This window comes from Taudactylus pleione, unplaced genomic scaffold, assembly GCF_031769625.1.
Source record: "Taudactylus pleione unplaced genomic scaffold, aTauple2 ptg000041l, whole genome shotgun sequence".
Lineage (NCBI taxonomy): Eukaryota > Metazoa > Chordata > Amphibia > Anura > Myobatrachidae > Taudactylus > Taudactylus pleione.
In genome coordinates, this window is record NW_028284443.1 from 8326359 (window position 1) to 8342762 (window position 16404).

General features: G+C 42.4%; 1 protein-coding gene across 3 annotated transcripts in view; it reads right to left on the reverse strand.

Moving 5' to 3' along the window:
• Positions 1-1935: 1935 nt before the first annotated feature.
• TUBGCP6 (tubulin gamma complex component 6) overlaps positions 1936-16404 on the reverse strand; it is a 140897-nt gene continuing 126428 nt past the window's right edge. For all 3 annotated transcript variants that reach the window (XM_088457624.1, XM_088457622.1, XM_088457623.1), the window contains 8 exons: positions 12389-12584; positions 12009-12177; positions 11509-11650; positions 10738-10932; positions 9401-9533; positions 7999-8212; positions 2535-2734; positions 1936-2101 (listed from right to left, as the gene is read on the reverse strand). In XM_088457624.1, coding sequence (XP_088313750.1) covers positions 2010-2101; positions 2535-2734; positions 7999-8212; positions 9401-9533; positions 10738-10932; positions 11509-11650; positions 12009-12177; positions 12389-12584 — 1341 coding nt within the window. In that variant the 3' untranslated portion in view covers positions 1936-2009. The remainder of the gene's footprint in view (positions 2102-2534; positions 2735-7998; positions 8213-9400; positions 9534-10737; positions 10933-11508; positions 11651-12008; positions 12178-12388; positions 12585-16404) is intronic.

Consider the following 16404-nt stretch of genomic DNA (forward strand, 5'->3'; position numbering starts at 1 on the left):
AACATAAAATAAGTTACTCCACTTGTAAGCTAAAAAAAAAAAAGTCTGTTTTAGCTACTGAAATTTCAATGGTTTTTATTTTTATGTAAGGAGAATTGCATAAGCCTGCAAATGTAAGAATGTAATGTTAGAAAAATGTATTAAATGACTATAATAATATAAAATATATATGTCCTAATCATTGTTTGTTGTTTTTCTCGGCTAAACTATTTTCAGCAATTATTTCTATATAAGCAAATGCATAACTTATGTGTGTCTAAAACAATAGTGGGTGGGCCATAGATTTGTGGACCATTTAATAGATCTTAGATGCCTTACCTTACAAATACAGCTTTATTTATCTTTCTTCCATCTGGGGGACACTGCTAACCATGAGTTGCTTGAGGGGCTCCCAATGAGCTGACACTTAAATGTAGTTATATCTTAAATACAGAGGGTCTTCCCCTCTGTAATCCCTGGTCTCAAGTGTTCTTTAAACGAGCATGGGGGCTGTGCTTTTTAGTAGGTGCTGCAATGCAGCACTTTCTTAATTATAGTTCTTTTATTAGTAACAAGCTGTCTATTTTTACTAGGCGATGTATACTATGACTTGCAGAACCCATCAGGAGGCAGCAATAGTGTGGGAGGGGGCTTCCAATCACTGCACTTTGGTTCTTCCAGACCAGCCAAGGAATGAGCTTTGGGCCCGATTCAGAGATGGATGCTAATAGTTGCAAAGCTTATCCGAGCATAAGGACGACCTCTGCTGCCTTCTCATATGCGTACGACGTCGCTTCCGTGCATAAATATTGCCACACACATTGAGCAGCCGTCTTACCTTTGCCTTGAGAGCTCTCCTTACATGCAGAGCTGCGTAGAAGATTGCATGGGCTAATTTTTACATGCCCATGAAACGGCGTTCAAATGGACAGGCACGCCTGCGATTTTCAGACCACCCCCATTCAATGACAGCCTGTCTTACTTTTTGCAATGGATTCTCCTGTACGTCCGTAATTGCAATGCACTCGCAGTGCGGCTTATACGCGCAAGTGATGACAAACAATTGCTCAATCTGCCTCCAGCTCTGAATCAGACCCTTTGTTCACTTTCCCAGTTCTCCTGATTGGGGGACTGCCTAGACATGCGGCCATCCAGCACTGTCACCCTTTTAGAGGCAGACGGTGGTCACACTGGCCAAGTATGGCTCCCCGTCTTGGGGTCAAAGTGTGCATGGACAGCTACTTTTGCCTGTGACCCTGACCATGCTCTCTGCTGACTCTCTACTTCGCTTCTGTTGTACTCCCACACCGTCATCCACCACCAGGGGGCAGCTACAGGGCTGTAATCTGTGGACTCCCGGCTGCATAGTCCATCCTTGTGGTGGTTCTTGGCAAAGATGCACTTGCAATAAGGTGACAATGTCCTCCAAGGTAAAAGGTATTTCAGATCTAGCCATGATAGGGTCAGGTTTTTTGGGGTGTTATTTTTCCCAACAGAAGATACATGAGGGACATAGAAAGGACACATGCACCTAAAGGGATCATAGATTCCTATGAAGAACACATTTTTCCATGGTAAAATATGGATGGAGATGCAACACCCTACTATTTAATGACCATGTTACTATATGCATTATGTCACGTCAGTATATGAGGGTCTGTGTGCTTTTCCTCACAGGGGTCAAGGATGCATTTATATCATAAGTAAATAAAAATCATTTGAGTACACTTAACTTTGAATTCTAATAATATATAGAGACATTGTTTTGGTATTGAGCTTTTAAAATGCTGCAGACTACACAAGACCTATTTTAAAATAACAAAGCTGTCACAGATTGTATGTATAGTATGTCCACTCCACCAGCTGGGCCAGTAGACATTACTATAGAAGTATAGATATTACTTGAGACACCGTGAGGAGGGTGTATGCATATCTGAAAAAATAGAAGACTTAGGATTTTATCAAAACAATAATGTTTATTTTACATACAATTATAATGCATATATTACAGGCATGTGTTTACACTTTGTTTAGTTTTCTTTATAGTAACTGTTGAAGTTAATGCGCAATAAGAAATCTTCCAGATGTGGTTGATAGCCTCGATTTACAAGCTTGGTCACTACTAGAAAAGAAAAAAAAGAAAAATTCTTTAATTTGCAGTAATTCCAAGCATATATAATTATGTGAAATACTTTAAAGAAGTACTTCAGTGATAACCTCTACAACAGGGATGGGGAACCTCAGGCCCAGAATCTATGCAGCAGTGCCGCCTGGAGCGTCCTTAGGACACTTCAGACGGTCACACCGCTGCCCTTACAGCTCCCCAGAGCATCCTCAGGATGCTTTGGGCATTGCTGTAATCACCGTTGATTGTGGCCCCGACCTTATGTGACGTCACATGGTGGGGGCGTGTCCTGGACCCGCGAATAATGTTATATATATCAAATTGGTCCTCAGCAGAAAAAAGGTTCCTCACCCCTGCTTTACAAAGTATATTTTTCTTTAAAGTCTGAGACTCAATATGTTCCATAGTATAAAAAAAAGCTAAATCTTACCTTCAAAAAGAAAGTCTGAATAATACTTGAAGGTATCATAGGACTGCTGCATTAATCCGTAGTTGGGATGGCTAGCCATTTGCTTTTCTCTGTCACAAACCCATGGCTGGGAAATGAGTTGTATCCGGAATTTCAGAATAAGACTGAAGATGCTGTGAATGACGTTCATTAATGGGGCAGCTTTTTCTGTTAGAAGACCCCTAGAGAATATAAATCGCAAATCAGAAGCAAGCATCATTGAGGAAAACTAAAATACATGATTATACTAGCAGGTTTTAAAAGAATGTAATCCGGGTCTGGGAATAGAACCCACAGATTCCAATGACCCCATGCACACCAACATTTATGCTTGCAGTCAGGACTGTTTGTATAATGGCACCATTTTTTGTACCCTGCATGCTGCAGCTACTTACATTCATCACCAGTGTACACATTTGGGTCAGTACAGGACGCCCCTGATGGCTTGAGCTGGTTACTACCAGACGTTAAATATAGTTTCAATGGGTATTTTAAAAGGAAATGCTAGTGGGTGGTAAGCCTGAGAGTGTTAAACCAGCAGTGTCTTTTTCCTTAAACTACTTTCCATTTCAGCTTCAATGAATGGAAGAAAATGTAGCCAAACAGGAAGCTAAAAAGTAAGAGTTATGGTAGACTTACACCCCATAATATCCCTGGGGATCCAAAAGGTGTGTGGTTGGAGAGATCAGGGTACCAAAAAGTCAAAGCTTTAGCTCCCAGGATGCATCGGTCCTCCTCCACATATACCCCAGCCACAGGCAGACAGTTTTGTAAAAGATCCCAAGGCAGGAGCAGAAAAGAGGAGAGGGAAAAACAATATCCACAAGAAACACTCACAAAAGATGAGGGAATCAGTGACCAAGAGGAAAATACCCACTGAAGCCAGGTGCATCAGGGTGGGCACCCTGTGGATCCTATGGAATTCGAAGAAATAGAGTTAACAAATGTAAACAGTTGGGTGTGGCTAACAGCCAGCCCCTGTATAGATGTGCCCCTCTGTATCTGGAAGGTGAGTACATTTAACTGCAATGTAATGATGTGCTGGGCATATATGCTAGTGTAGGGACCTGCAGAATAAAAGGGGTCCCTTGCCGTTGGGCTGCAGGCTTAAATCCTTTGATCAAATCACGACAAAATCCCCTTTGTTTTATTTGCTGCACACACATAAATTTGTAGTATATTATTGTTAGCGTCGATAGCAAAAGTTTTTCTGTTTTGTATACATTTATGGCATTAATATTGCCATGCTGCTGGTACCATGTATGATATGGGTAAAACCGAGCGCGGACATATTTTTTTTCTGTTTTGTTAACAAATGTAAGTCTACCATAACTCAATTTCTTCTTCAGGGTCCATAGAAGATCCACAGGTTTACCATGGGGATGACCCATAGCAGTTCCCCTAAGGGTGGGGATGCTCCTGAGCAGAAAGGAGAATCAGACACCCAAAGGATGCATCCCGAGAGGCAAAGGTATCAAAGGCATAGAACCTGAGAAAGGTGTGGATGGAAGACCACGTGACCGCCTTGCACAATTGTTCAGCAGATGCGCCATGGTAACTTCTCTGACCCAGGCGTCTGTTGTTGTTTGATGCCAAGAGTCTGAAAATTTAAGAAGTTGGCCTCCCAACCTGGGATCCCCCAGGAGGAGGGTTTGTCGTCAGACTTGGAAGCTGGACGTCTGACCACCCAAGACTGCTTGGATCACGGCTTGGTGTCTTTTGAGAACTAGACTGCCTGGGAAAGGACTGTTCTCTTGCCTTACCCTGGGGTCAAAGGACAGAGAAGAGGACGGCCTAGGCTTAGGGGCAGCTGATGATGGCAGAAAGGCAGATTTTGAGGCTGCCATGATTTTGTCCAACTCTCCACCGAACAGGGTAGGGATTTGAGTGCCTTCTTGGATCTAGTGTCTGCCTTCCAGGACCGTAGCCAAAGGACCCGGAGGGTGACTATCAAGGTTGCAGATGCCTTAAAGACAAGGAGTCCAGTATCCAACACAGCTTCTCCCAAACAAGAGGCAGATTCCAGAATATGGGAGATTGTTGTTTCCTGATAGCATCTGATGGCAGGCTCTCTGTCCATCATTCGATAGCCTTAGCCGGCCTAGTAATAGCGCCAGAAAGCAAGTAGACTGACTTGAGACAAGTTTCCAGTTTTCTATCCATGACATCATCCGTAAGGGAGGATGTAGACAGTAAAGGCAGCGTAGAGCTTCTGACTAAGCGTGCCACATGCGAATCAACAGTAGGAGGGACTTCCCACTTAGTACACTCACTATTAGGGAGAGGGTAAAAATACGCTAGTCTTTTTGGGACCTGGAACAGTTTGCCAGGAGTACCCCAAGCTTCCCCCATGGGCTCAGAGAGCCGGTCTGATTGAGAGAATTCAGCCTTAACCTCCTTTTGACGTTTAAACATCGGGATTTTAGGCTTAGGGGCCGTTCAGGATCGATTTAACCGCCCTCACTAAAAGCAGGGAAAATCCACTGTTGCATGAGTGTTCTCCTCGCCCGAGTGCAACCCGGAGAGAGAAGCTTGTTCATCATCTGGCTCCTCAGATGATGCGTCAGAATCCGAAAGCTGGGTGGACTGGGAGGATAATACCGTCAGCCTATATGCTTTGGTGGCTAACAGTCTGTCCGCCTGTAACATTTCCTGATAGGCGGCAGACATTTAAGCCATATTCTGAAATGAGTGGGCATAAAAATCCCCCCAAGAAGGAGGCATAGGGGGTGCCGACATAGTAGGCTGTAATAGCTGTAGGTACCCAATGGTGGGAGGAAGCGTGGGGGCTGATAAGCGGTCCACTAGCTGTGTCGTAACCAGGGTTAAGGAGGACACCCAAGGTGACTGTAGAGGAGGTACATAACAAATAGCATACAGACCATCCTGCATGGAATCCTGAGGGGACAAGCCCGTTGAACAGGATCTGCAAGTAACCAGCACAGGGGCCGCAGGATCCGGTTTACACTTAGAAGACATAGTAATGACCCACCAGCAGCACACAATCAGTGTATGGCTAGTAATGCAGTGTGATACCCTTCACAAATACAGGTAAATGTGAAGCAAAAATGAACCCTAATGCAAAAAGAAAGAAAAAGGTGTGCCTCTCAACCAATCAATATAAATATATTTCAAACTGTCAGCTTCAAACAGCAGGATCTGCAACCTGCTAATAGGAAAAACTGGTACAAAATTTGTTGAAGCGCTTGTTTGACAATAAAAACAAATGATACTATAAAAACAAATAGACAAAAATACATATAAATGCAAAAATATTGCTTTCAGTGCTCTGAATTTTGTTTTTCAGTTCTTTATGTCAATACAAGGTATTTTGACTCCCTGTATAGTGGGACAGTGCACGGATTGTTTTCTGTAGAAAAAGGAGTCCGAATCCTCATAGATTGAGGATCTTACAGTACCTGACACAGCTAATATGTGCGCACAGTATAAACAGACAAGTTGATACTCAATGTCCTAGTATCTGTGTCGGTATGGATATTTTTGTCCAAATAGAACGGACATCTTTTTTATTCTCTGGTGAGCTGTAGGCAAATGTATCCTCCAGGATACCAATATTAGATGATTCGCCAGAGATGAGAAGTTATGAACACTGTATATTGATAAGGCACAATAACGTTTAAAATCACACACTCACCCCAGATACTACATCTCATATGATCTGTAGGGTGCAGCGCTTCACCGTCCAACAGCGGGAGCGCAAGCTCTGTGTGTGCTGGTAATAAGTATGATCAGTCTCAATTCTCATTTGCTGGTTACCCGAATACTGAATTTAAGGATGTGTGTGTGATGTAGAGCTCTACCACCTATCAGCAGGAACGCAAACCTCAGGTACGTGGTTATTTGCATGGTCCGTTCATAATTCGCCGGCTACTTGATGATCTACAGCAGTCAGGCTGCGGATCAAACAACCAAATCCCAGAGAGCTCACTGCAGGGAAGGCACAGGTGGTGAATGGAGTACTGTAGGTTGGATTTGTGAATGTAGCAATCTCATAGGTAGTGGGCGAATGTGTATCCAATGCACAAATAGTCCAACAGAGCTGCTAAAGTACTCCTTGGCGCATTTCTCCGGGACTCCGTTCACCACCTGCGCACCTTCCTGGCAGCAGCAGAGCTAGCACAAGTCACATGCATATAAATATACTTATAATGGGCACTGAATAAACTACCAAAGCCTCAAAGGGCTGGTAGGATTTGTGCGCTGTATAACCTGGCTCCAGGGAGAGGTATACAGGGAGACTGGAACCGAATCTCCTGACACCTGTAGATTCAGAAAAGCCCTGATTGACGGCTGCTGAGAGTCTCATATAGGGAGGAGGGTGAGGAGGAGGAGGAGCAGCTCAGAGGCGGGAAACCAATTGTGAGGGATCGCGATCCGGGCTGGGGGAGAGCTTACCTCCCCACTGCTGTATCAACCGCCGGCCTCATATGGTTCCCGACGCCAGACTTAACTGCCCCGGTGGTTTAGTGGGGCTGTGGACGAACCAGACGCCCCACTACGGCGTCCTCCAGCTGGTCTCCACAACCACAGGTAAGGACTGCATAAAAACGAGATTCCCCGTGAGTGGGCAATCGCCTTACCCCACTTCCTCATTTATCCGGCTGCAGCCCTGGGATCCTGTGGAGCAGCTAGCCAAGCCCCACTGGCGCCTGTCATAATCACCGGACCGCTCACCGGTGTAGCGGCACCGGCGGGGGTAGTTGGAGCAGTAGCGTAGGCGCCTATCAGGACATCTCGCTGCTTCCTCTGAAAACAATAAACTAAACTCATAAACATAAAGCTTGGGGCTGCTAAAACAGTGCCCTTCTAAAGGTGCGACCGGTCCTGCCGGCACCAAACGTAAAACAGTCTGCCTGTGGCTGGGGTATATGTGGAGGAGGACCGGTGCATCCTTGGAGTTAAAGCTTTGACTGTTTGGTGCCCGGATCTCTCCAACCACACACACCCCATGGTATCCCTGTGGATCCCCTATGGACCCTGAAGAAGAAAATGGGACCATAGATCTCTTTGGTGGTTACAAGGACATTTACACTGCCACTGCCATGAATAGTGAATGCATTACACAGCAAAAATTGGAAACAAAAATTCTGCAATCTATATCCATGCTGTACCAAGCACCCACCCTGTGTTTCTTAAGTGTCCATGTAGACCACCTTTGGAATCACTATCGGGATATGTCCCTTTTTCAATTTTATTTTAGATGCATTGAGTTCAGTTAGTGAAAAGGCAATGATAGCAGAGGGCTTGTGTACATGCACCAAAATATTATTGTAGATGTCTGCCAGTTCTGTTGAGTTAGGATTACTAGGTCTGCAAGCTCTCTTGATACATGCTGGCAAAAAAAATAAAGTACATCAGAAGAAAAATATGACAACACAAAAAAAGTATTTGTATTGTTATGAATTGTTTAAGTTAAGCTCATTACCTAAAGAGCGCCTTATTGAGGTATTCTGTGTGAGTCTTGCGAATCTCCTCAAGGTTGCTGACTGTTCGAAGTTTGTTTCTGAATTCACTCCAAGTCACTTGAAGAATCTGGTTAGCAATATAGCCCTGAATAACTTTTACAAAGTGCTGCATTTCATGGCGGTAAAGCTGGAGCTGCCGATACTGAACTGAGTTAGATGCTTGATTCACTAAAGCTGTAAAGAGAACAAACATACACAATTATGTATACTAATAACAACCATACTGATGTTGCCTTATGTTGGCCATACACGCTACAATTATCGGGGCGATCCGCCTGATATCAGCAGATCGCCCCGATAATTGTAGCGTGTGGGGGGGCGACCGAGGGTTAAATATTGCTCGGTCGGACATTCGGGATTGTCCAGCATGCCCGTCCGATGCGATATTTCCCGGTAAACTGTCAGCCGCATCGGGCAGTGTATGCCCAGCGCGGCCGACAGACAGACATTTCCTGTGTTCCTTCCTACGGAAGGAACAGGGAAATGTCTCCTCCCCCGGGGGCGGAGCGCGGATGTTGGGCTGATACACTGTGAGAGAAATCTCAGTGTATGCCGGCAACATCTGCGGGTGGCAGGCTGCCAGATAATATGTATGTGGGTCTGACAGACATTTTATCTGGCCGTGTATGCCCAGCATTAGTTATAAAAGCATGACTTTACAATCTCACAAACCCTGATTATACTTTCCAACTCCAAGGATGTTATGTACAATAAATGCAGAATCAAGAGAAAGAATAAGGAATCTGCCCAAGCCATGTTCACTACACATCCATATCCTAGATGCTATAACATAGAGGAGACATTGCTGTTGGCTGCTCTGATAGCACTTTCCCCTAACCTAGGCAATTCCTAAATAGTATGTTAAAGCAATGAGTATACAAGCAATAGGGGACAACCTCTTTAAAAACACACTAAAAAGCTGATTTTCCATATCATGGCTTAGGAGAGCCAGAAATGGATAAGCAGCTACAAGGAGGGAGAGGGGAGAAAAATACACCTCCATGACATATATATTATTGTTGCAGAGAGACTTACTATAGGACTTCTATGAGTGAAAGAATTATACTATGAATAAGCATAATTTAATTTATCAGCCAGGCAAAATGGTTTTGCTTAGGATTTTATAAAATATACATTTGTTATCTATTGATGCATGTATCATGTATTTATATGACAAATGTATATAAATAAACTGAAATAGCCTATAAACAATGTAAAGTGATACAAACTTCTCAGCGTGAAGAAAGACCATCAAACCACTAACCCTAACTTCCAATTGCCATAAAAAATGATGGATATGATTTAGTAAGTATATGTTATCATCAGATCACGTTTCGGTGTATTCATGAGACACAGATATACCTGTCCGTTTTAAATGAAACCAAACGTCTCTTAATGTCCAAACCATGTGCTTCAGTTGCAGCAGAAAAGAGAAAATCTTATTGTATTTATTTATGCAAGTATCCGTTATGACGATGTTCAAAGGCCAATCAACCTTAGGAAGAGCAAAGACATAAGTTAAATATTTTTAAAGATACCTAATACCAGTTATGTATCAGAATACTAAAAGTTTTAATTGAGCTTGAAGAAATGGGAGTTCTACACCTAAATATTAGCGTTCCGCTAGGCTGTTTTAGCGCGATGCCGCGCCCTGCCCAATTTTAAAAGGGCAGAATGCACCCTGCCTCTTTTGGCTAAAACAGCCTGCCATGTGCCGTTCCCCACCCTTGGGTTGCAGTGTCCCGCGGGTGGAGAAAATTGCGGTGTAGCCATCACCGCCGGTGAATAGATGCCGGGCATATGCGTCCGGCATCTATTCACAGAAAAGGAAGAGTTTGGGGGTAGCCCGGCATGTCCGTAAGTGCAGAGCATGCCCCAAGAGTGATGAAAAGGGGGCGTGTCTTAAAAACACCCCCTTTTCTCGTGGCCACGCCTACAGTGAACACTACAAACGTGGTGACACAGATCTGCGCAAGGCGTAAAATAAAAAGAAGGGGCTTGATTATGTGTGCTATTCACATTTTGTGTGAGTTTGTGATATCCATGCTAAAGGATTCTATGCTATATGGACAAAACCTTGTCATCTATCATGTAGAATCTTAGAGGCACAAAATAACTGTTCAAAGTTAATATAATTATAAATATTAAAAAAATATATGTTTGTGCATAATAGCTAGTTTTACATTACCATATCAAGTGCTCTATAATTGATAAAGTATATAGCCCTAGAGCGCAGCTCCCCTGCCCCAATGTGGCCTTCCACTTGAGATAGAGCTGGTAATGTCACATAGGGGGCGATTCCATTCAGTGCGATGCTGAATAGCCACAGAAAGGAGTTCCCAGAGCTATTCAATGCACAGCGCTGTTAGCCAGACTACAGGATTCCTTCTCGCATCCTCCTGAGGATGTGAGTAGAAATCCGAATAAAGCGATGGCTGCGATGGTGTTTTCCAGCTTTTCTTCGCGACTGACACTTTAGTCGGAGAATGCCAGTTAGCACAACTAAACACTTTGTTGCGCTAACCGGAATTCTCCGATTTAAGTGGCTTTAATCTGACTTAACAGCGGAGTGAATTGAATAGCTCCAGGAACTCCTACCCGGCACCATTCACATCACGTTGAATCGAATTGCCCCCATAGTGACATATAGGGCAAATTAGAACAGTACTTCTTATTCACTTCCAGTACCATTTTATTACCTTGTATTTTAGCTCCAAGCAGCTTAATGTATCAGGGGCTGTAGGCGGGAACAATTCTGGGATATATTTAAGTGCAAAAGAAAGATTGGAGGCAAGATGAGAGTCCCCGTGTAGACTGTACTGCAGTGCTTTGTTCAATATAGAATTCAGAACCAGGGGAGTGAACAGCTCATTGGTCGGCTGCCCTGACACAAGCTGAGTAACAGAAACAAGAAAGAAGAGTAACTATTTGCATAAAATATATTGTGTAATATAGTCTTATTTAATCCTCAACCACTTCCATTATACAATGTAATCTATCCATGTCTGCTCCATAAATGCAGCTCTATCAGATGAGTGGTAAACATATGTCCTTATTCATCCTCCCTCCGTATCCATAAACGTAAAATAAACGTTTATAAAGGATAAAAACCGCAGCAGCACACAGCTGGGATACAAGTACGCCTGCACAATTACGTTTCTAGTCTGGCAATAAAGTATGCTCTACACACTAAGCAATGGTCTACATCAATAAGACACACAGAGACTCATTTACATTTGACTAATGGGGAAGAGACTTCGTTTTGTTTATAAAAGATGTCACAGTTTCCATACTTATTATATCATTTGTAGATTTTCATTCAAAGATGCAGTTTCTTCTAATACAATTGGTGTATTCTACATCATAAAGAGATGCTTAGGACAATGGAACTATTAATTCTGTTGACTTTATAACAGTAGATCTAATGTCATCTTGTGTCACACTGAAATCTTAATTGAGACAGTAAATACCTTTTCAAAGATAAGGTCACTAAGTGACTGGGCAAACTCCCCATCTTCCATAAGAAGGAAATGTCTGATTGCATCAAAATGTTTCTCCATATTAAGCTCCACAAAATAGTAATCCACCACAGCCTTGTTCACAAGAGACACACTGCAAACAACGACAGAAGTGAAGGGAGATGTCACAGCATTTTCACACCAGGAATTGTCAAAAATATCTATGAACAAACACCATATGACAATATAAATACCCAAAGGACATGTAAAATAATATGTTAGTACTGCTGGTACACACCCATTACACAGAATGCCTATGAGATGGTAATTGTCCAGCTGAGGTTATGTAACCAATGAGGTTTCTCAGTATTCGTAACAAAACATTACAGAGCGATCTAAGGTCTCAATTTCCAAAATGGAAACCGTAGGCCGAATCTGGAATCCCACAAATGCTACTTTATTAGATTGGAACTTAACATTGTCCTAATATGAAAGGTGCGTTGAACACTTACTGGGATACAATGGGTGCAGTGACAGAGTATTTCAGGAGCACTGGTAGAGAGAGAAGTTCAATGAGCTGCACTGCAGTTTCGTCCGTGGCCGATTCTATGTCAGGGTCCAGAGGAAGAGAGAACTCTTTTGGTACCACGTGGCTAAGTATGTGAAGAACTGGGGGCTCTGCTGCATGAAACAAAATATATGAGGGATTACGGATTGTGCCTACACATGTGATATAAACTTATTGCAGCTTTACAACTAATCTGCCTGCAATGCCTAAACAGTCCACAGCAAGTTACAATGCAAATCTGAATTCTAAATAAATAAAGTTACTGTATTACTGTAATTGTCTTACACATACTAACACTTATTTTACACTGCTGAAGTTACTCACACATCATCTCATAGCTGTCTTCATATTTCTCAAGGCAATATTTGTCTGCTAATGCCTGTAGATAATCCTGCTGTTTTTGCAAGGAGTTGTCATCCACTGTGTCTTCTTTGGCCGCAAGAAGTTGCCCATCACACATACCACCAGCATCCTGAGTGTTCTCACTGGATTCCCCATTTTCGCATACAGAATCTCCAATCTGCTGACAAAGAACTTTCATTGTCTATAGTGCACATGCCAACATAAATCTATTATATATATATTAAGAAAGTATGGAGAAATCCTTTTGGCTTGAGTGTACACCCAGCACCATTAAAGGAAAGCGGCACTCCAATAGATGAATAAAGTCAATGTGTATTAAATAATCGACAACATAACAAATACAGGCGTCGACATTTCAAGGCGCATAGGCCTTTTCATCAGGACATATGCAGACACACACACACACACACACACACAATCCAGAAAGTATTCACAACGCTTCACTTTCTCCACATTTTGTTATGTTACAGCCTTATTCCAAAATGGAATAAATTCATTTTTTTGTCCTCAAAATTCTACACACAATACCACATAAAGACAACCTGTGAAAAAAGTTTTTTTGCGATTTTTGCAAATTAATTAAATAAAAAAAACAAGAACAAAGAAATCACATGTACATAAGTATTCACAACCTTTGCTCAATACTTTGTTGATGCACCTTTGGCAGCAATTACAGCCTCAAGTCTTTTTTGAATATGATGCCACAAGCTTGGCACATTATCTTTGGGCAGTTTCGCCCATTCCTCTTAGCAGCACGTCTCAAGCGCCATCAGGTTGGATGGGAAGCGTCGGTGCACAGCCATTTTCAAATCTCTCCAGAGATGTTCAATTGGATTCAAGTCTTGGCTCTGGCTGGGCCACTCAAGGACATTCACAGAGTTTTTCTGAAGCGATATCTTGGCCGTGTGCTTTTGGTCGTTCACCTGCTGAAAGATGAACCGTCGCCCCAGTCTGAGGTCAAGAGTGCTCTGGAGCAAGGTCTTCATCCAGGCTGTCTCTGTACATTGCTGCATACATCTTTCCCTCTATCCTTACTAGTCTCCCAGTTCCTGCTGCTGAAAACATCCCCACAGCATGATGCTGCCACCACCATGCTTCACTGTAGGGATGGTATCGCCCTGGTGATGAGCGGTGCCTGGTTTGTTCCAAACATAACGCATTGCATTCCCGCCAAAAGAGTTCAATCTTTGTCTCATCAGACCAGAGAGTCCTTCAGGTGTATTTTGGCAAACTCCAGGCGGGCTGCCATGTGCTTTTTACTAAGCAATGGCTTCCGTCTGGCCACTCTTCCATACAGGCCTGATTGGTGGATTGCTGCAGAGATGGTTGTCCTTCTGGAAGGTTCTCCTCTCTCCACAGAGGAATGCTATAGCTCTGACAGAGGGACCATCAGGTTCTTGGTCACCTCCCTGACTAGGGCCCGTCTACCCCGATCGCTCAGTTTAGACGGCCAGCAAACTCTAGGAAGAGTCCTGGTGGTTGCGAACTTCTTCCATTTACGGATAATGGAGGCCACTGTGCTCATTGGGACCTTCAAAGCAGCAGATATTTTTCTGTACCCAAATTTGTGACGAGACAATCTTGTCTAGGAGGTCTACAGACAATTCCTTGGACTTCATGCTTGGTTTGTGCTCTAACATGCACTGTCAAGTGTCGGACCTTATATAGACTGGTGTATGCCTTTCAAAACCATGTCCAATCAACTGAATTTACCACAGGTGGACTCCAAATAAGCTGTAGGAACATCTCAAGGATGATCAGTAGAAACAGGATGCACCTCAGCTCAATTTTGAGCTTTATGACAAAGGTCGTGAATACTTATGTATATGTGATTTCTTAGTGTTTTTTTATTAAATTTGCAAAAAACTCAAAAAAACTTTCTACACATTGTCATTATGGTGTATTGAGTGTAGAATTTTGAGGACAAAAATTAAATTATTCCATCTTGGAATGAGGCTGTAACATAAAAAAATGTGTAAAAAGTGAAGCGTTGTGAATACTTTTCGGATGCCAAGTTTTATATATATATATATATATTAGGGATGTGCAGGCTCGGATAGGTTCGAGTTTGCACGTGGAGTTCGGATTTTTCCCTCCAAAAAAACGGAACTCAGAACGAGGCAAAACGTCATCTTACATGGACGAACATCATCATTCCTGGTCTTTTGTCCAGGAATGATGATGTTCGTCCATGTAAGATGACGTTTTGCCTCGTTCTGAGTTCCGTTTTTTTGGAGGGAAAAATCCGAACTCCACGTGCAAACTCGAACCTATCCGAGCCTGCACATCCCTAATATATATATATATATATATATATATATATATATATATATATATATATATATATATTCCAGGAATGGGGAGGCACACACACTCTGGTGTATCCAACACCTGGGGTGCAAGCCTCAGTACTTCAACAAAAAACCTTTTTGAGGCAGCACAATAATAATCCTTACAAGACTGCTGTCTTGTCCTGTGTCTGGGTCTCTATGTCCTGAGGAAGGTCACTTAGTATGACCGAAACTTCGACTTGTAATGTGAATAAATCTACGGTTTAAGCAGAAGTCCTGGTGAGTGCTCTCAACTTTTTTTGTAAGGATTATATTATATAAGCAGCCGCCCTACGATCGTTTTAACAAAATCCTAGTTGGTTTTCCTCAGGATTTGGGTGAAACGCTCATCGGGCGGCTGCTGCTGACTATAGGATGCTGTATTTTGCAAAAAAAAGAGTGAGTGCATATTTATTTTGTATGAACCAGGCAGCGCAGTTTTTATTGTTTGTGCTCTTTAATAAGATTGATTTTTCAAAGAGTTATCTATATACAGTAGAGGCAATAACCTATGTGGTACCTCATGAACAATATTCATTAAGTACTTAAAAAGAACCTATATTCTTTTAAGCCTTGAAGAGAGAGAATGTGGATGGAGATAAAGTACCAACTAATCAGCTCCTTGTGTTTGAAAAATGACAGTTAAGAGCTGATTGGTTGGTACTTTCTAGATCTCAAAGGCTTAAGGTGCATATCCACTACACGATATAAATGTGGATATGTCGTCAACCACCAGCAGTGCGCTCTCCAGCTGGTAGTTGCCGTCATTCATCGCCTGAACCTGCTGTCCAACCTGATGATATCGTCAGGTTGTGCAGGTTTGGGGAAGAGGGAGGGTGTTGGATCAATATCCACTGCACAATATAATGAATAATTGAGCGATAATGTCGTTATCTTTTAACCGTTCCTTAATAATGTAGTGGATATGAACCTTTAGTACATAGTCCCCTTAGGCTGTAATCTCATGAACATTTGTGCAACCAACAAAATGGCTGCCTCTACATTCAGTAAGTAACAGATGCACTTTAATGTCTAAACTGTGATTTCAATCATTTTAAATCATAAACAACTTTCAGCTAAAAAAAAATTAAAAAAAATTAACAAAGGATTGTGAAAATGTTAAGAACTTAAATTATATTTTGTATTTATATTAAATCCTTTTAACCTAGTGCAGTGGTGGACGCTGGAATAGTACCGTAAAGTATAGTGTGTGAATGATGGCATCTGGTACTTTGACCTGTAGAACTCAGGCAACTCTCCCTCTATACCAGTAATTCCCAACCTCGGTCCTCAAGGCACACTAACAGTCCTGGTTTTAGTTATATCCATGATTGTGCACAGATGGTTAAATCAAAATAACTGAGTTACTAATTAAGTCACTTGTGCTCAAATATATCTATCCCTAAAATCTGGACTGTTAGTGTGCCTTGAGGACCGTGGTTGGGAACCCCTGCTCTATACCCTAGTGCAGAGCTTCCCAAACTCCGCCATTACAGTCCAGGTTTTAAGGATATCCATGTTTGAGTCCAGATGGTTAAAATCAAATTGACTGAGGTACTAATTAAATGCTTAAGCATGAATATCCTTAAAACCTGGACTGTAATGGTGGAGTATGGGAAGCGCTGCCTTAGTGGATGCTTGGGAGCT